Source organism: Podarcis pityusensis, assembly GCF_964106645.2.
Source record: "Podarcis pityusensis genome assembly, chromosome: 1".
Classification (NCBI taxonomy): domain Eukaryota; kingdom Metazoa; phylum Chordata; class Lepidosauria; order Squamata; family Lacertidae; genus Podarcis; species Podarcis pityusensis.
Window position 1 is genome coordinate 45,853,997 of NC_138028.1, and position 12,224 is coordinate 45,866,220.

A 12,224-nucleotide genomic window follows, 5' to 3' on the forward strand; every position below is an offset into this window, starting at 1 on the left:
CAAAGCCTTGATATGTATATTGATATTCAATTTCATAGAGAATACTATTTCTTGGCTTAAGCGTAAGAGACTGATTTGCTGATATCACAGGGTTTTATTAAACTAACTTTTACTCAGAGTAGATCCATTAAAATTAATAGGCCTAAGTTGGCTGCGGCCATTCATTTCAGGTGATACAACCCATAGCATTTTTATTATACCAGACAGATTATTATTACAAAGTTGGCGTTTTCCTTATGCCTGGCTGCTTCGATTGACAAAATGGACAAAGGTAGCTCAAGTATTAAAACAGAAACAACGCCTCACCTTTGATCCTCAGCACAATCTTCCTGTGCTCTACCCTCCCATTCGAAATTTTGCACATGTAGGTCCCAGCATCCTCAGCTCTGAGCTGGCTGATCACCAAGGAACTGTCAGACTGGTAGGTATGCCTGCAGGAGGAAAAATGAGAGCATTTGACATATATTGCAGACGAGCTATAAAGCAGCAGCAAATCCTGTTGGCACCCAATGCCTGTTAACAGTAACTTTTTATTTATTTCTCTACTGGGGCAGTGCCTGGTGGAATCTTAAACGATGTGGTGAACTTCTGATCAGTTTTTCTAGTAGTTGTGTTGGTGGGACCCAGCGAATAATGCAAGAAAATACACACACGTGGGGAGGGGGTGCTTCATTTTCATGTCATGCACAAGAGCCACAGAAGTCCACTTTGCTCAGTACGTAATTTTTTGCACTGAGCAGTCTGATATCAGTCACTAATCTTTAATATTAACAGTAATCTCAGTTCTCTGAATGCTGCCGGTCCTTTTGTAACAAACTCAGCACCATTCACACACACAAGAGGGGAGTAGCAGCAGGCTTGAGGGAGCCCCAAAGTTTAAAGAAATACAAAGGAATCTTTAGAAAAATCCTGTGTGGAGCAGGGAAGAGCAGGGTGTGGAATAGAAAACCAAGGCAGTGAGCGGTGGCTGGTGTGTGCGTCAGAATGGAGTGCATTGGCTGGAATCCCGAGCAGCGCTCCACGCAGCAATATTCTGTTGCAGGCCACATATAATATAGAGAGAGCTTCTACCGCTACTCATCGAAATTGCTGTGTCTAGGAATTCTAAAATATAAGACTCATGTCAAAGTCATCCACTCACCCAAAAGCTTCTGTGGTGTTAATAGGTTTCAGTAGGGCGGGTTCCACCACAGGGGTGGGTGCTGGGGTCAAGCTCACCTGTCAGAGGACACTGGCCGCCCATCCTTCTGCCATTCAACTCTGGAGAAGCGGGAACTGCCTGCCTTACAGAGAAGACGGATGCTTTGTCCCAAGCCAGCCTCCACTGCTGAAGACTCCGATCCATCCAAGAAGACCCTGAAAGACATACTATAGTTAGCCCAAAGTTCAAAGGCTGCTCTGAAAGCACAGGGTAGGAAATGCATAACTGCTGATAAAGAGAGAAAACACCTGATGCTTTTGCAAGGGCAATAGAGTCTGGAGTAACTAATAATAGCATTTTAGCTACCCCTGTGGATCCATGTTAGGCAGAGCTGGAAGCAGTCTGCATGTTGCTAAAGCAAGGAAACAGTGGCAGAAGAGTCTTCTGCTGACTGAAGAGACAGTGCAAACCGACTGGGGGAGAAAGTTAAACCTGCTGCATCACATGCATACCAGACCCAAAATTCATAAACAGACACTTCTCTGGAAGACCAGTTCTTGATCCAGAACAATCTTTATCTAGATGAAGGGCCAAACCATGTTGTCATATCCAAATGCCTATCTTTAGAACAGGGGTGGGGAGTCTTTGGACCTCCAGATGTTGCTGTACTACAACTCCCAACAGCCACAGCAAGCCAATGGCCAAGGAAGGCGGGAGTTGAAGTTCAGCAACACTGGGAGGCGGCAAAGGTTCTCCATTCCTGCAGTAGAGTGTTCAAGAGCTGGGGCCTTTTAGTTAACTGTCTTTTGTTATCCAAAAGGCCCCAGTAAGAGTTTGAAGTTACTCATAACAACAGATTTTAAAAGACCACGGCTGCCAGGCATTAGAATCCAGCACAAGTCAGGAGAGATACAGCCGACTACAAGTCTGTTAGCAGACACAACTCATTCACAACCCTTTGTGAAGTCAGTGGTTGTGGGTGTATAAAAATGAATGCACGGCCACTTTAAAATTTAAAAAGAAAATACTGGTACTGGGTAGCTCACATTCCCAGGGGGTGGAGGGGATTACTCCTGTGTCAGGCTTATATTGGAATCCTTTATGATAGGTTGTCTGTCCTCACCCTGCAGCAAAACAATCTCATGCTGCAGAAAACAACTCCTAGCAGAGACGCCTGCTATTGCAAAATATTACCTGTTTAGAGAGTGAGGGAAGGAAGAGCTTGCTGAGGCTTGGCGCTCAAATCCATTCGCTACTGATCCATGTGCTGCAGATTCTCTCCTCCACCCTTCATGCTCACGGTGAACCGTCTGCCGCCTCTCAGAGTGTCCAGAGACCACGGTTTCCCCTAAACCATGAAGGTGGTTTGCTGGATCCTTCCTTCTTTCCCCCATCCCTTGCTGAGACTCAGGCAGGCTATCTATAGTCATGGTCCTTCCCCAGCCTCTCTCCCCATGACGTAGCAGTGAGTGAGTTTCTGAGTCAGTGTGAGCATGGAAAGCCCCACGTCCTCCTCCTCCATGGCTATGACTCGTGGCTCCTCTTGCAGGCTGCTGTTGGTGCTGCTCCTCTGCAACTCCTCCCAAGTGAGAACTAGAGTGGATGTTAGGAACTCCAGCATGGGGGTGGTGTCCCACATCACTCCCGCCCACTGATCTATGGCAAGTTTTCATGCACTCCTCTTCAGAAGCAAAGTTGTTGTTGTTGCCGTGGCAGCCCCCATACCAGAACCGATTGCATTTCCCAACGTCATGTACAAAGTACCAGCGCGTAGTCCAATCTGAGCATGGGCCATGGGCGCTGGGCAGCAGGCAACCGATAGGATAAGCTAATAGGAAATGTCAGGAGAGAAGCAGTTGTTATAGAATAAGCAGATACACAAATCTTCTTCTGACCACATCCCCACTCAGGGCTCATCCATGCTTCTGTTTGTCCCATGCCTAGAAAGCATGGGTCTGAGTGATTTCCCCCTCCGGCCTACTCCTTTCCCATGGAAAACCCGCTCTTTAGTGTTAAATCGGAACAAATGTCAATCTGGAGAAAACCCAAATTGCCATTTGCTCTGAATGAGCTTTAAAGAGCAGGTGCCCCGGGGCGGGGGAAAGCAGCAGGACAAGAGGAAGTGTGATAAGCACAAAGAGCAGGTTTTCCAGGAGCAAGTAGCAAAGTCATTTGGAGCCACACCTAGAAAGCACAGGATAAGTGGGAAACTTCTCAGGCCCAAGCTTTCTTGGCACGGGACAAACAGAAGTGTTCATGAGCCCCAAATCGCTATTCGTCTGTAAGATGCTCAGTAAATAAACCCAGATGACTATATGGTATCAGGAACTTGAAGCCTGCTATCAACCCTTGCTCATTCACTACAGGTTGCTCAGGCACAGCAAAACTATTTTTTACTGTGTGATTTTGTCATAGTCTTTTTCAAGAACTGTGTGTACAGCTAGTACAAGTAAACAATAAAGTCAGATGTGTACTGAAGCCCAGACCAGTCCAGGATAGACTGTTCAAAGAGTGCTGTCCTATTCATGGCGCAAGGGCAACTGGAGAGTGTTTTCACTCTGGGTGGAGGCATCAGGTAAGAAGCAGTGGGATAAGCACACACTCTCTCAGACTTGCCTACCCCTCACCACATACCATTCCCATCCTGTCACTACTGCCCAGGTCTCAACTGTTGGAAAATCATGCCAGCGTTCCTGGCACAAAGGATGCTATGGCAGTACAAAGCAGTCACTGGAAGCTTAGATAAACGAGTCTGGGGTTGGAGGGGTCTCCTGTCACAGTATTCTGCCTCAGCACCTGAAAAAGCCTAGCAGGGGGCCAGCGTTATGAGAGCGGGTGTAAAAAAAAGGCAGCAAACGTCATTTAAGATCAGATTTTTTTAAAAAAAATAAATCATAACCATTTTCTAGAATTCTTTTGAGAAAGCTGGGACAGTTAATTTAAAATAATTTGCACTTAAAAGTTTGCATTATGGATTTGCCCTTAGAGGGGAGTCAGGATTCACGTTATCAGAGGCTCAGTTCTGTCTCTGTATCAAATGGCGCTGCTCACAAAACCAGGCATTGTGCTTCAAGGGTATGTGGGTGAGCACTTCTAGGTTGGGCCTATGCCCATCACAGCTTGCAGAAGCCAACCAGAAGTAGCCGACTGTGATAAACAATGCAGTTTTGAAAAAGACGGCAAGGTGCCAGGTGGCTTCAAGGCTGCAGTCGCTTGGTCCCTGCCCCTGTCCATGCTGTTTTCCTTTCTGGGAAACTGTGCTTGCCAGCCATTCATTCTTCAGGGTAGCTGAACAAGAATAATTCAATAGCAGAAATGTGTTAAGTGATTCCTTCCTGTCAGGAACACTGAATGCAGAAGCCCCATAAAACGGAACTGAAATGGTACTCTGCTTATTTAATAGGCATTTCTTACAAAACCAACAGATGTCAGAGACTGGGATCTTAAAGGTGGATTTCAGACCGATTCTAAATTCTGGCCAAGGGATTGCTATTCTTATTCTTATTCTTATTCTTATTCTTATTCTTATTCTTATTCTTATTCTTATTCATTGGATAATGGATTGTCTACATCCTTTTTCATGGCGCTGTAAGCTATGCAGTGATTCTGTTCATGTTGGCAGAAAACAATGGGTAAACCACCTTTCAAAACCTAAGCGTCACTTACGTTGGCTGGGTCTATTGAGGCATCCATCTCCCTGAGGCCCAGAAGCAGAAGCAACGTTGTTGTAGCAGCAACCATACGTAGAAACACGACACTCCTCCGCTGGCCTCTCCTGGGACAGAACTCGGCTTGCCTTGGACAAAGCCAGAAGTTACTGAGATGGTCTCATTACTGAGATGGTGTAAAAGATCTCATACCACAAAACCAAACCCATAAACAAATCCACAGAAGGAGATAAGACCAACCATCCCTTTTTAAGCACCTGATGGGGCAACTTTGGCAGGTAATGAAGACATGCACCAAAATGTTTCTCTTTGACTTGGGATAATTGCCACTAACAATTATAAGCAATATTGGGAGCATGGGAATTGTTTCATAAGCCGTTCCAGTGACATGCTAAGGAAAAGAAAAATATTTTTTCTTCTTCTTTTGCTTCAGGCTTGTAAAGTTGACCCCTTGCCTAGTGTGAACTAAATGGGGACCATCAGCTCAGATAATACAGGAAACCCAAGAGTCTGCCCACCTATGAATAAATTGGATGTTTCTCCAGATGGCCCGAGCAGCTGGGCAAAGCTCCCACCCACTTTGTTCTCAAAACACCCACCATCAGTATCCCTGGGAACTGAGCCCATGCACTTTGCTAAAAAATGCAGTAGATAATTAGGTGTTGCAAATGCAATCCTCAGCCACTGGAGAGGCTCCTACTACAGCTTGTGCTTAGCAAAGCAGCTGGGACAGGATCCAAGCATGATTGCCAGAGGCAGCTGGAGGCCCAGAAGTGGTTGAAGGAAAATAAGGAAGAAAGTAGATGATATAGATAGATAGATAGATAGATAGATAGATAGATAGATAGATCTACTATCTATCTTGTATATATTGTGGTGTTTTATGTTGATCTTGTTCTGTGAACTGCCCTGAGACTTCTGAGTATAGGGCGGGATATAAATACAATAAAGAAGGAAGAAAGTAGAGGGACCATGGTGTCAGAGCTAGGGCTAATGTCCAGGGTGCTAAAAAGCCAAAATACTGCTTGTGAGTCCAGAATGGACAATGGGATGCTACAACTCAGTGGCTGCTATCTGGACAATACTCTAGTCACCCAACATTTATCTGAAAATTTATCATAATATATGCTGCGAGCAATCTGGTTCATCCAGTACTTCTGTTTGTTTCCTGTGAGATACAGATCCCCCTGAAGGTCTAAATGTTTATCATTAACTCCAGAGAAACATTTACAAAACATTGTGCTTCAAATACTAACCCAACTTCAATGGTGTTTCTTGGGGCATTATGGACTGCACAAATACAGATTGGGCAATATGGTCCCTATATAATACTGAGCTGTGAACCAGAAGATCTCAAGTGACTTTAAGTAAGCTAGTCTTCCTCTCTCTCACACACCCTACCTCAATGTGTAACTGACCCACTAGAACCAAGTGTGTGATTGTGTGTGTGGTAGGTATTACCGTAGTATTATTACTCATTACACGATGTATGCAATACAATCACAATGTAACTGTAATGCCTCAAAGTCATCGCCTGAATGAAGGGACATATTTAGATCCCTGAAAGGAGAAGATCATCACAGGTTTAACTGAAAACCAGAGCCAAGATCCAAAACTTCTAATCTAGCGCACTGTTGGTATAATACAGTATAAAGTAAAGATAAAAAGGTAAAGGACCCCTGGACGATTAAGTCCAGTCAAAGGCGACTATGGGGTTGTGGCACTCATTTCACTTTTCAGGCCGAGGGAGCCGGCATTTGTCCAGACAGCTTTCCGGGTCATGTGGCCAGCAGAACTAAACCGCTTCTGGTGCAACAGGACACTAACAAGTGCCAGAGGGCACGGAGCTGCTGTTTACCTTCCTGCCACAGCAGTACCTATTTAGCTACTTGCACTGACATGCTTTCGAACTGCTAGGTTGGCAGGAGCTGGGACAGAGCAACGGGAGCTCCCTCCGTCACGGGGATTTGAACCACCAACCTTCTGATTGGCAAACCCAAGAGGCTCAGTGGTTTAGACCACAGTGCCACCCGCAGTATAAATACTGACTACTGTTGAATTATTTCACCTAGAACATCGGGCATAAATATTTCCTATGCTTAGGTGTACTCTGCAACATAATAGTGCATTAGTGGTAGATTTATACTGGACTGACCACACATCATTCTGCTTTACTGCGAGGCTTCTCCAGCCTTATTGCATTATTGTGTTACAATGCAACAAAAGCAGGGGAACACCCTCTACCCCACCACTGGTAGAAAAAGTTATAGGATTTCATTAGGAAGATGCAGTATATACACTGATTGGAAATGAGGCTGTATGTCCGACCCAAAGCATTTGAAGATGCAAACAGTATTAAAGCAGGATTGCGTATAACCACCCAGGTACCATCATGAGTACAAATCATTATGAATTCACAACAAGAAGGATGTCTGGAGTCACCCTTACTGTTGGAGCAGCAACAGCAGGTTCATTCCTGTTCACATAAACATCACTGTAGTATTGTGGGCACCCTTCCTTGTTTGGCCCCTGAGAAGGTGATATTCCATCAGGACAGCACCCATACCTATACCAGGGGGAAAGAATGGAAATCAATATTGGTGTAATCTGTTCAAACAGATTTGCTGTCTTTGCGGGCAGATTAAATGGATTTAACCAGCTTGTCTTACCTGCTCTGATGGCAAGTGTCAAATGGGCAGCCTTGGCCAAAAGGACCAGCGGCCACAGTCTGGCCATCTGAACAGCAACCATGAAGGCTCTGGTTGCAGTCTTGAACTTCAGTTGTTGAGGCAACATTTTGATGGGAATTGAAGTGGCGGGACACTGAGGATCCTAAGTAAGAGTCCAATTGAAGGGGCAAGAAATTGGAGTCATGATCTCCATTGGGCTGGACTTGGTGATGAGTAGTAGAACCAGCTTGGGTTATTCTTTCATTTGCAGAAGCTGAAAAACATAATATCTTATGGCATGTACCCACAGTTACAGGATCACGTCTAGAGTTAAGCCCAGATCTATGGTTATATGTCAGGGCCTCTCGTTCTGTCCTTAGCAGGACAGGCACTTCGAGTTGTGTTCAAGTCAAAGTTGACCTACTGAAATTAACAGTCACAGCTAACTTAGGTCCTTTAATTTCAATAGGTCTACTCAGAGTAAAAATAAGTTGACAGTGCCTTTTCATAGAAATTCCTCACAACTGCTTTTTGTTCCTGCATTATGTTAGAGTCTTCCATCACCCCTGTACATATGTGCTTGTGTGTCAAGTGTGTGTCTCGGTCAAGTGTCTATGATTTTCTACATGCTAAGGGTATGTGATTACTGTCTGGCCCTGTCCATTTTGGGGAGAAGCCCAACACACATTTGAAACTGGCCTCAACAACTATCAGTATGCAGAATCAGGCAGAATCCCACCAGGATAGTGAACCACAAAAAGCTTTCCTAACCCAGGGGCCCTCTCAGAATCTGCCCTAGAAATAACACTGAATAAAGCAGAATTCATAAAGCAGTTTCACATTCCTTAAGGAGGGAGGGGCGTGAGGCAAAATTTCAGCGGGACCCACTGCCAGGCATTGGAGATTAGCAAGATGTGTGGTGGTAGAGGAGTGGTTCTGGGCTCCTGGGTTAGGTTTGACTCCCTACCTCCATGTTTACTACTGCTTTCTTTTCTAAGAGGCATACCATCATTTCAGAGTCAGGAAAATGAAAGACAGACACTGGCTTGGTCCAGGGTCCATCCCATTTCCCATCTTTCCCTCAGAGAGCTGTACTCTACATACATATGGGCCACAAAGACTCTTAACTTTTTGTAAAGCTATTCTAAAGGAAGGTACAAAAACAACAACATAAACATTGGAGAAAGAAAGCAAAGTTCAGGTAGTTTCAAACCTATGGTGCCGTGGTCAGGATTGTATCGGGTCAGCAAGGTCTGGCGGTTGACATCATAGCCTGCAGAGTCTTGCATACTGGGAACCTCTGCAATGAGATTAGTATCCATAGGTTAGAAACATTGAACTAAGATCAACAACTGGGAATACCTAAAATCATCTGTGTCTTCAGCAACTAGGTGAGCAGGATAGGGGCAGAGCAGAGAGAATTGTTCTAAATTATCCTCTAACCGAAAAAAATCCTGCTTTCATGGAAATCAGTGAAAGGAAGCTTCAATTATATGTTTTTTAATGTTGTGGTGGGGTGGGGGGAATGGAACTTCAAGACATGTGAAAATGAAGCTGCAAAAAGTCACCTCTGCAGGCTTTCACACCCAGGGCTTGAGATGTGAGATGTTGTTATTATGAGGCAAAAATGCACCAACACAGAAACAGAAATGCAAGGAGAAAGGACCTACTTTTATTACACTTTTGAAACAGAGAAGCACCAACTGGATTATTGCTGAGTCTGTATGACTTGACATTGGGGGCAGATTTTAGGGCAGTTCCAACTGAACCCATCAGATGCTGTTCTGTACTGCTTTATGTGGTACCATAATATTAATTGATTTCAATAAGAAGCAGACTAATAAAGATGTTGAGATTTTTTGGGGGGGACACACACAAAGTTGTTGACCTTTTTGAGCTATTTTTAAGGAGGATTGGCAAAAACGACACTGCCGACATGGGTTGCCATACGTCCGGATTTCCCCTGAAATTTTGCTGGGAGATTACAGGCATATGGCAACCCTAACGGATACCTTAGCACATCCAGACAATAAGCCTCTTGCTTTTCTCATCATTGTTCTGACAGCTTCCACAGTTTGATTAGGTATATGTAATTTGTAGCCAAAAGAGCAGAGACAGTTCACATGCATTGAAGGAAGAAGTTCCCAGGGTCAACCTCTGGCATCTCCTTTCTTCTTTTTCTTTTTAAAGAGCAGTTAGCAGGGAAACGGAAAGGCCCGTCTCTTCATCAATAGGTATGAAAAGGCCCGAGAAACCTCTAGACCAGTGGTTCTCAACCTGTGGGTCCCCAGATGTTGTTGGACTACAACTCCCATCATCCCTGAGCTCTGGCCTTGCTAGCTAGGGGTGATGGGAGTTGTAGTTCAACAACATCTGGGGACCCACAGGTTGAGAAAGGCTGCTCTAGACCTTGTTGCTATCCTGATGACATCTCAGTGATTCCAACATTGAGCAGGGAAGACCCAATCTGCTGCGGCCAGCTTGGAGGCTCCTAGGCCCTCTTGCACCCCTGATGACATAATTTAATCCACTGTATAGATCTCTGGAGGGGCCCATACACAGTTTATTACTGGGTCCTCCCACCGTTGGCTGCAGCTCTGACCATCTTTGGCTCAGGCCCCCAACTGATTTCTCCCATGGGTCAACGGGCCTTTATTTAACAAAGAGAAGACGTTGCCCACCCATGGTTTAGGAGCAGCAAAAGAAAACAACACCCAATGCTGAATCTGTTACGTAAAGGCGGTGGTACTATGCATTCTAACAGCCCAGGTGTCCAAAAATGGATACCTTAAAAGGAGGAAAAGAACCAAGGGGGGTTGTGGACAGCTGATAGCTTTCACTTACGCTGCGGCAGATGACAGGGCTGGGTGTTGCATGTTCCAAGCATGGCTGGTATCTGCGGCTGGATGGCCCGGCACATCTCGTGGTTGTAGAACTTGGAATCCCCGTCTGCACACATGACCTGGCGCGTTCGGATGCCTGAGTCACAGCTCTTTGAGCACTAGATCGCAAAGTGCAAGCCGAGTTACTAGGGGGCTGTAACCCGAGAGAGTAACGTTACAAGAGTAACACTATCCTGAGTAACCCTATGAGTTTCTGGTAGCAGATGTTAAAACATGAATTTTCAGGTAGTGAGCAGGTAACTGCTAGTAGGTTGTAGGCCTTGGTGGGAGAATAAAATGATAAATGGAAAAATTATTTCCATGTCATGGGATAAATTAGTCCCAGGCAAACTTACAAATTATGTTGGCTCCAGTTGTATCTTCTCTATACTTTACAGTCAAGTGGTGTATAAATTTTATGAAACAAACAAATTCCCAGAGAAAGTGATAATCTGAGCATGCTTCATTCACCAGCACTTTCCACAGGCATGTATGGTTGAGCTGGGCTATAAATTATAATGTCTGGGTTGTCTCTTAATTCAACAACTCTACCTATTGACCATGCTTGAGGTGATCTCATTCTCACTTTAGTTTCCGTTATTCCAGAGGTTCAACAAAGGCTATGTTGATGCAAACCGGTCTTGTAAAGGGGTTGTCCACATTGGAATTTAATGTGTGGATTTGAAGCTGCTTATGTCTCTGTTTTTCTTTCCACTGTCCACACAACATTCTCCTCACCCAAACGGCAGCCCACACTTCCCCCCTGCTAAATTTGGATTTTCGTAATCCACAGATAATCTGGTAATGGAAGAAAATCCAATATAAAACTCCATGTTACCCAATTGAAGCTCATTGTGCAAGCAGGTGTTCTTTTCAAAGCATGTGTGATGTCATTTCACTGCCACACCCCCTACTTCCATTTTCTTTGCACAAAGGCAAAAAAATCAGCCCGCCTTTTTCCACTGGTTGTTTCTGAAGGCAGCTAAGTGATATATTTATTTTTAAGGGGGTTCTTTTATGCAGAGCTGATCTTCTACAAAGCAGCTGCATTAAAAATAAGCATAAAATTTACCCTTGCTGATACAAAAGGTAGGAAAGGAAAGGGGCAGGAAAGGAAGTTGCAGCCTTTCATGCAACCAACTCAAAATCATTGCTTGGCTTGGAGCGACATTTTTGTTTTTAAAATAATTATTTATTGTACTTTGTGCCAATCTTATATAAAAATATAAGTGGGCAAGCACAGGTAAACAGATATCTGTGTGTATGCCCACAGTGGTCTGTGGTAAGCGGAGAAGTACTCACTGTCGGGAGGGGATAGCACACAGCATGAACATATTCCACCCACTACTGTAGAATGAAAACACTGAGATGGATTTCAAGTGCATAACGTGCAAAACATTCATGTGTGAAGATCTACATATGAATTAATGCCCTAGTGTGGAAATGCCCTGAAAGAGGCAGCAGAGAGGAGATGGGCAGCAATGGACAGATAAACTGGGGTATAGCGAAGTATAGGTACCTTTTTTACCTATAGCAAAGTAGGCAGAGATTGTTGCAATGCTTACCAGTCCCCAGTCTCCAATATGCCAGCCGATCTCTTGGATACAATTCTCACCAGTGCAGGACTGGGTGTGTGAAGGTTTTGGTTGTGTCAAGCAGGCAACTTCGAGAGTCCGAGTGCCCAGCTCCGACATGCAGTTTACAGTCCGGGTCTGAATACCTTCCCCACAACTAGCTGTGCACTGTAAAAATTAAATAAATGACAGTCACTGTTGGTTGGACAGTGTTCTTGAAGCTACCAGCATGAGTTTGACCAAACTGCGGGAGGCAGTGGAAGACAGGAGTGCCTGGCGTGCTCTGGTCC

At 44.7% G+C, this 12,224-nt stretch overlaps 1 protein-coding gene across 3 annotated transcripts in view; it reads right to left on the reverse strand.

Annotated features, from left to right (window-relative positions):
• The window catches only part of PAPLN (papilin, proteoglycan like sulfated glycoprotein), a 57,942-nt gene that overhangs the window by 9,302 nt on the left and 36,416 nt on the right, over window positions 1-12,224 (reverse strand). For 2 of the 3 annotated variants that reach the window (XM_081005358.1, XM_081005356.1), the window contains 9 exons: window positions 11,926-12,102; window positions 10,323-10,479; window positions 8,692-8,778; window positions 7,479-7,752; window positions 7,228-7,375; window positions 4,808-4,937; window positions 2,336-2,969; window positions 1,219-1,356; window positions 307-431 (listed from right to left, as the gene is read on the reverse strand). In XM_081005358.1, the coding sequence (XP_080861484.1) occupies window positions 307-431; window positions 1,219-1,356; window positions 2,336-2,969; window positions 4,808-4,937; window positions 7,228-7,375; window positions 7,479-7,752; window positions 8,692-8,778; window positions 10,323-10,479; window positions 11,926-12,102 (1,870 nt within the window). The remainder of the gene's footprint in view (window positions 1-306; window positions 432-1,218; window positions 1,357-2,335; window positions 2,970-4,807; window positions 4,938-7,227; window positions 7,376-7,478; window positions 7,753-8,691; window positions 8,779-10,322; window positions 10,480-11,925; window positions 12,103-12,224) is intronic. The other variant, XM_081005357.1, reaches the window with a different exon arrangement.